This window comes from Solanum pennellii, chromosome 3 (genome assembly GCF_001406875.1).
Source record: "Solanum pennellii chromosome 3, SPENNV200".
Taxonomy (NCBI): domain Eukaryota; kingdom Viridiplantae; phylum Streptophyta; class Magnoliopsida; order Solanales; family Solanaceae; genus Solanum; species Solanum pennellii.
This window is the reverse complement of record NC_028639.1, coordinates 15,842,244-15,850,691: the sequence shown is the minus strand read 5'-3', so window position 1 is coordinate 15,850,691 and position 8,448 is coordinate 15,842,244. Positions and strand designations below refer to the sequence as shown.

At 38.9% G+C, this 8,448-nt stretch overlaps 1 protein-coding gene across 1 annotated transcript; it reads left to right on the top strand.

Annotated features, from left to right (window-relative positions):
• The first annotated feature begins 4,921 nt into the window (after positions 1–4,921).
• LOC107013224 (integumentary mucin C.1-like) lies at positions 4,922–7,303 on the top strand. Its single transcript, XM_015213185.1, has 3 exons — positions 4,922–4,952; positions 5,124–5,221; positions 6,842–7,303. The coding sequence occupies exons 1-3, from the start codon at positions 4,922–4,924 to the stop codon at positions 7,301–7,303; spliced, it is 591 nt and encodes a 196-aa protein (XP_015068671.1).
• Positions 7,304–8,448: the final 1,145 nt, after the last annotated feature.

The following is an 8,448-nucleotide window of genomic DNA, read 5'->3' as shown; positions in this document are numbered from 1 at the left end:
ATATGATATAAGAATTCATGTACTTACTTCAATGAGAAAGAGTAAAATCCGAAAGCTTGCTTGATTAATCAGCAAAAGTCACCAACAATCAATGATAAAAGTCTCAAGATAATCAATAATCTCTCAAAGAGTCTACAAAATAATCAAGAGTCTCACAATATTCAAAAGTCTAACAATGGTCCAGAGTCTAACAATGATCCAGAGTCTACCAGTACGGAGTCTAACCTCGAAAATGAGGTTTTTCGAACTATTTATAGAAAATAAAAACCTAATTAAAAGAGGACTCTATTTGCTAGAAATCTGTCAAAACGCGACTGGGTCGACGGACCTCGAGACGGATCGTCGTGGTCACGACGGACCGTCATGGACTCCGTCGTCCCGTACTTGTGCAATTTCTTCTGCTGCTCTCTTCATTACCCTCGACGGCAAGTATGACGGATCGTCACAGACATGACGCTCCGTCGAGGGTCTTCGTTCCAAAACACTTAAACTCTTGGAATATGGGTACTGGGATTACTTCTCTGAACTTCATGACGAACATGCGGGACGGACCGTCATAGACACGACGGACCGTCGTGGACTCCGTAACCCCACACTTGGTCAGACATCCCCATCTTCCTTCAGCAGCTGCACTACGCTGCCACCTACGGACCGTCACAAGCTCCGTAGGTGGTCTCTTCTGCATTTCTTCGCTCAAAATCCTCCGCATACATCTTTGAACAGATTTCCTGCAAATAAGGAGAAACTTATATAAAAATTAGCACAAAAAGGCTTTTGGACACACTAATCTTAAGGAAAAAGTATTAATAATGCCGTGAAACCACGGTATATCAGACACCTCCAGTGTTTTCTGCACCAGAACCTCAGGTTCAGAGAGTACAACATGCAGCTGTTGTGGCTCCCCGCATGGATGCATCATTGGACGTAGACACGTTTCCTCGATTGACTACAGGGTCTATAATGACAGGTGATCAGCATGAACTTTTCATTAAGTTCTTAAAGTTGTAACCTCCAGTCCTCAAGGGTGCTGAATCTGAAGATGCCTATGATTTTATTGTTTATTGTCATGTGCTGCTACATAAGATGGACATAGTAGAACGATTCGGTGTTGAGTTTGTGACTTACCAGTTCCAAGGGGATGCAAAAATGTGGTGGCGGTCATATGTTGAGTGTCAACCAGCAAGGGCACCACCTATGACTTGGGCATCACTTTATAGCTTATTTATAGAGAAACATATACCCCGGACTTTGAGGGATAGGAGGAGAGATGAGTTCCTGAGCCTAGAGCAAGGAAGGATGTCTGTTTCTGCTTATGAGGCCAAATTTCGTGCACTATACAAGTATGCCACTTAGCTTTGCTTCAGTCCACAAGAGCGGATTCGCCGCTTTGTGAAAGGATTGAGGTCAGATTAGCAGATTCCAGCCTTACAGGTAGCTGCTGCAGCAAAATCCTTTCAGGAAGTGGTTGATTTTGTGATAGAGGTAGAGGGGGTGAGTTTAGTGGTTCATACTCCAGAGGGCAGAGTTCAAGAGGTTATCCAGCCCGTCCTATTCAGTCTTCATTGCAGGCTTCAGCAAGGGGTCCGTCGCGGACCAGTCAGCCTTTTTCTGAGATTGGAGGTTATCTCCAGACTTCGTCATTTTCACAGAGACCTATACTTGACTCCAGGACTTGTTATGGATGTGGAGAGGCTGGACATATTAGGAAATATTGTCCAAAACAGAGTTACAGATCGCCAGTAGTTAGAGGTAGAGGCGGTCATGGTAGAGGTCGTCATTCTGGAGGACGTGGTGGCCAAGGTAATGGCGGTCACCAATTCAGTCGGGGTGGCGGACAACTTTGAACTACTGCAGCGCAGCTTGGTAGGGGCAATGGACAGACAGGTGATAGGGCCCATTGTTATGCTTTTCTCGGGAGGTCTGAAGAAGACACATATGATGCTGTTATCACAGTTACTCTTTTGGTCTGTGATTGCATGGCTTCTGTATTGTTTGATCCTGGATCCACATTTTCATATGTATCTTCCGCATTTGCTACTGGTCTTGCTTTATATTGTGATTTGCTTGACATGCCCATTCGTGTCTCTACTCTTGTGGGTGAGTCTGTGATAGTTGAGAAGGTGTATAGGTCTTGCCTTGTGACTTTTGTGGGGAGCAATACTTATATAGATTTAATTATTATAGATATGGTTGATTTTGATGTAATTGTGGGTATGACTTGGCTTTCTCCAAATTTTGCAATCTTAGATTGTAATGCTAAAATTGTGACATTGGCCAAGCCTGGGAAAGATCCGCTAGTGTGGGAGGGTGACTATATTTCCACTCCACTTCGTATCATTTCTTTTTCGTGCTAAGAGGATGGTGAGTAAGGGTTGTTTAGCTTTCTTGGCACATCTCAGGGATGATACTTCCAAAGCACCTTCGATTGAGCCTGTTTTGATAGTCCGTGAGTTTCTGGATGTGTTTCGTGCAGACCTTCCTGCTATGCCACCGGATAGGGATATTGATTTTTGTATTGATCTGGAGCCGGGTACTCGCCCCATTTCCATTCCTCCTTATAGAATGGCTCCAGCTGAGTTAATGTAGTTAAAGGCCCAACTTCAAGAGTTGTTAGGTAAAGGTTTTATTAGACCGAGTGCATCCCCTTGTGGTGCTCCTGTTTTATTTGTGAAGAAGAAAGATGGAAGTTTTCGGATGNTGTTAAGAACAAGTATCCTCTTCCTCGCATTGATGATTTGTTCGATCAGTTACAAGGTGCTTGTGTCTTCTCTAAAATTGATTTGAGATCCGGTTATCATCAATTGAAAATACGGGCAACAGATGTGCCAAAGACTGCTTTTCGAACCAGGTATGGCATTATGAATTCTTAGTAATGTCTTTTGGGCTTACGAATGCCCCTGCTGCTTTTATGGGCCTGATAAACGGGATTTTTAAGCCATATCTTGACCTCTTTGTTATTGTATTTATTGATTATATACTGATATACTCATAGAGCAGGAAAGAACACGAGGAGCATTTGAGAACTGTATTTGAGTTGTTAAGGGAGAAAATACTTTATGCCAAATTCTCCAAGTGTGAGTTTTGGCTCGATTCAGTGTCCTTCTTGGGGCACGTGGTTTCTAAGGATGGAGTGATGGTGGATCCTTCTAATATTGAAGTAGTGAAGAGTTGGATAAGACCTACTAATGTTTCAGAGGTAAGGCGCTTTGTTGGTTTAGCTAGCTACTATCGTCGATTCCTTAAGGGATTCTCTTCTATTACTTCCCAGCTGACCAATTTGACTAAGCAGAATGTTCCATTTGTATGGTCGGACGAATGTGAAGAAAGCTTCCTCAAACTCAAGACATTGTTGACTACTGCACCTATTCTTGCCTTGCCAGTAGAAGGTAAGAAATTTATAGTTTATTGTGATGCATCTTATTCTGGTTTGGGTGCTATGCTAATGCATGAGAGAAATGTAATTGCTTATGCTTCGAGGCAATTTAAAGTACATGAACGTAACTATCCGACCCATGATTTGGTGTTGGCTGCAGTTGTATTTGCATTGAAGCAGTGGAGGCATTACCTCTATGAGGTCAAGTGTGAAGTTTACACAGATCATCGTAGTCTACAATATGTCTTTACTCAGAAGGATTTAAATTTGAGGCAGAGAAGGTGGATGGAATTATTGAAAGATTATGATATTACTATTTTATATCACCCAGGAAAAGCTAATTTTGTGGCAGATGCTTTAGTAGAAAACAGGGAGCATGGGTAGTTTAGCCCACTTGCAGGTTTCTAGACGCCCATTGGCTAGAGAAGTTCAAACTCTGGCTAATGACTTTATGAGGCTGGAAGTACTAGAGGAAGGAGGATTTTTGGCCTGTATGGAGGTAAGATCTTTTCTTTGAAAAAATTAAGGGAAATCATTTTGCTGAGGAGAAGCTGAGCCGAATTCGAGATATGGTATTGTGAGGAGAGGCTAAAGAGGCAATAATTGATGAAGAAGGTGTCTTGAGGATTAAAGGAAGGGTATCTGTGCCCCGTGTGGATGATTTAATTCACACTATTCTTACAGAGGCTCATAGTTCAAGGTACTCTATACATCCTGGTGCAACCAAGTTGTATCGTGATCTAAAGCATCATTTTTGGTGGAGTAGAATGAAGCGTGACATTGTTGATTTTGTTGCCCATTGCTCGAATTGTCAGCAGGTAAAGTATGAACACTAGAGGCCCGGAAGAACACTTCAGAGAATGCCCATTCCTAAATTGAAGTGGGAAAGAATTGCAATGGATTTCGTTGTTGGTCTTCCAAAGACATTGGGTAAGTATGATTCTATTTTGGTAATTGTTGACAGGTTAACTAAGTTAGCTCACTTCATTCCGGTCAAGATGACTTACAATGCAGAGAAGTTAGCCAAACCCTATATCTCAGAAATTGTTCGATTGCATGGAGTTCCACTTTCCATCATATCAGAAAGAGGTATGCAATTTACTTCTAAGTTTTGGAGAACATTACATGCTGAATTAGGTACTAGACTGGATCTTAGTACTACATTTCACCCTCGGACCGATGGTCAGTCTGAGCGAACTATTCAGGTCTTGGAGGAAATGCTTCGTGCATGTGTGATAGAATTTGGTGGTCATTGGGATAAATTTTTACCGTTAGCAGAGTTTTCATACAATAATAGTTATCACTCAATTATGATATGGCGCCATTTGAGGCATTGTATGGGAGGAGATGTAGCTCCCCCATTAGTTGGTTTGATGCATTTGAGGTTAGACCTTGGGGTACTGATGTTCTGAGGGAATCATTAGAGAAAGTGAAATTATTCAGGAAAAGCTTTTAGCAGCTCAGAGTAGGCAGAAGGAATATGCAGATCGAAAGGTTAGAGACTTGGATTTTATGGAGGGTGAACAAGTATTGCTGAAGGTTTCACCCATGAAAGGTGTGATGCGGTTTGATAAGCGAGGTAAGATTAGGCCGAGGTATATTGGTCCATTTGAAGTTGTGAAGCGCGTGGGGGTGGTGGCCTATGAATTGGCATTGCCTCCAGGGTTGTCAGGAGTGCACTCGGTATTTCATGTGTCTATGCTGAAAAAATACCATGGTGATGGAAATTATATTATTCGTTGGGATTCAGTTCTTCTTGATGAGAATCTGTTTTATGAGAAAGAGCCTATTGCTATTCTAGATAGGGAGGTCCGCAAATTGAGATCAAAAGAGATTGCTTCTGTCAAGGTTCAGTAGAAGAATCGGCCAGTTGAAGAGTCCACTTGGGAGAGTGAGGCTGATATGCATGAAATATATCCACATCTTTTTACCGATTCAGGTACTCTTTCTCGCCCTCACCCTTCTTTTGATCATTCGAGGACGAACGATGGGTAAATTGGTATCTATTGTAACGACCATTTTTGGTCGTTTTGATAACTAGAACTTTTTATGTCTGAAAATAGTTTCCTATAGATTTAAATGGGTGTTTTGGACTATTGATAATAATAATATTTAATTAGTGGGGTAATTTTAATAATTTATTTAGTTGGTGGTTAAAGAGGTTAATAGTAAAATAAATAGTGGGTCACTTTCACCACTCTTATAATAAGTCATATAATAATTAGGAGGAAATATTCTGAAAAGGGGAAATAAGGGTTTAGCGTTGAAAACCTTATCTGCAGCAGCCAAGAATCAATATCTCATCAGGTAATCAATATTTTACTTTGATATTGGTTATATGTGCATGGTCATATTATCGTTATATATTTTATTATAAAGTTGAATTGGAAGATAGTAAAAACAAAATTTATGAAATAATTAATTATTAGTCCATGTGGTTTATGAAAGTAATTCTTTTATGGCTAATTTTAGTGGAACGGAGCAGTTGTTAAGGTTTAAAGCTATTTAGGTGTTAATTTATATGAGTATATGGATATAAGTTGCCGGTAAGAACAAACAGGATTATGAAAAATTATTTCATAATTGGGACTAATGATTGGAGAATTTCGTTGGGAATATATGAATATGGGGTGATAGAATTAATTAAAGGAATAAATATTAATCGTATAATATTAATAGTTTATTGTTGAAATTGAGAAAGCAATTATGTTAATGCACTACTGTAACATTAGGATCACTTAGTATTGGTGTCAGAAGTATATCGCCACTGGTTTCGTAACCAGTGGCTTCAGTTTTAAAAATCTATTATAATTTTTTTTGTTATCACACAATGAATTATGTATTTATATATTGAGATAGATAATTAAATATTAGGTGTATTGAATTATTTAAATTTCATTAAATTTATGTTAATTAGAGAAATTAAGACTTACCCTTAAGTTTAAACTTTAGAAAATTGATTATAGAATTAGGTGAATTTTTGGGTCTAAGCTAAACATAGAATAATACGAGTGATTATAGGCTTTTAAACTTACAAATTATGTATATATAATTGATAGATTGGAAAGGTTCGAACGCATTGAGTAAAGGAAAAATATTGGAGTTTGCTTGAATTCGGTTCTTCGGTGGAGGTAGGTTATGGTTTATTTCTGTTTGATACATAAACTCTAAATACTAATTGATATGTATTGAGTGATATTGTAAAGTCTCCTATGTACTTGATGGTGTGGTTGTATGTTTTGATTGTGTGGTTAGTGGTTGGCCTAAAATTATGACACTGTTGAAATTCTAATCTTGAACCCTCTCTATTAAAATGACGCCTTGAATAAAGAAGGCTTGATGAAATAAAATAATGAGATAATTGGATCAGAGTGTCACGTTCCAACACGGTATTATGGGATCGGAGTGTCACGTTCCGACACGATATATGGGATCGAAGTGTCACGTTCCAACACAATAACATTAAAGGAAAGGAATCTTGAAGCTACTGCCGCTACTGCTACTACTACTACTACTACTACTACTACTATTGCTGCTACTACTGCTACTGCTACTGCTGCTACTGCTACTACTACTACTGCTACTGCTACTGCTGCTACTGCTGCTACTGCTGCTGCTGCTGCTACCGCTGCTACTGCTACTGCTACTGCTGCTACTGCTTCTACTGCTTCTACTGCTACTGCTACTACTACTACTATTACTACTACTGCTGCTGCTGCTGCTGCTACTGCTACTTCTACTGCTACTGCTACTGCTACTGCTGCTGCTGCTAATGCTACTGCTGCTTCTGCTACTGCTACTACTGCTACTGCTACTACTACTACTCCTACTAGTACTACTACTACTACTACTCGAAACGTGACGCTCCGATTCAAGAATACCGTGTCGGAACGTGATACTCCAATCCATGAATATCGTATCGGAACGTGACACTCCGATCCAAAAATACCGTGTCGGAACGTGACACTTCGATCCAAGAATACCGTGTCGGAACGTACACTCCGATCCAATAATATCATTATCATTTAATATCACCACTTTTTCATTCATTAATAATATTTCATCGAGCCTTCTTTATTTTAGGCATTACTTCAATAGAGATTGTCTAAGATTATACATTCCATGGTCTCGGGATTTCAGACCAATCACAAAACACACGACAAAACCACACAATCACACAATCAAGTACATATAAAACTTCACAATATCATTCAATGCATATCAATCACTATTAAGAGTTTACTATCAAATAGCATAAACCATAACCTACCTCCACCGAAGAACCGAAGTCAAGCAAGCTACTTCTCCAATAGTTTCCCTTTCCTCAATGCTTCTGAACCTTTTCAATCTATCAAATACATATACATAATTTGTAAGTGAAGCTTCTATAAGAACTCATATTAACCTTTGTCTAGTCTTAGACCCAAAAACTCGCCTAATTCTATAATTAAACTTTCTAAAGTTCAAACCTAAGGATACACATTAATTCTTTCGATATGCATAACCTTAATGATATTAAATTAATATAATACAACTTATATATAATTACCTATCTCAATATGTCAACATATAATTTATAACGAAGATAAAACATTTTACGAAACCAATGGCAATGAACACCTCCACTATACACCTACACTTTAATACTCCAATTCTTTACACCATTAATATTTTTGACCTAACTTTTCTCTCACCATTCAACTAACATTAAATACTATACATATGCACCCTTTAACTTTGTAATATAATATAATAATATTAGTAAATAATTTAAATCTATTCCACTAGAGTTAACCACAAAAATTCGCCTTAATCTGCTACACGCTATATTATTTTACTCTCCTCCAATCATTACATCGTATTTCTATAATAATTTTCTTACAAGTAAGTTTAATCACCTACATTGTAACGACCTGTTTAGTCGTTTTGAGCAGCAGATTTTATTTCTGGAAAAACTGGGTGAGTCGACGGAACCCACGACGGATCGTCATGGGCACGACAGGCCGTCGAGGGGGTCTCGTTCCAAAAGACTTAGACTTCTGAAATTTGGGTACTGAAATCGACTCTCTGAACTT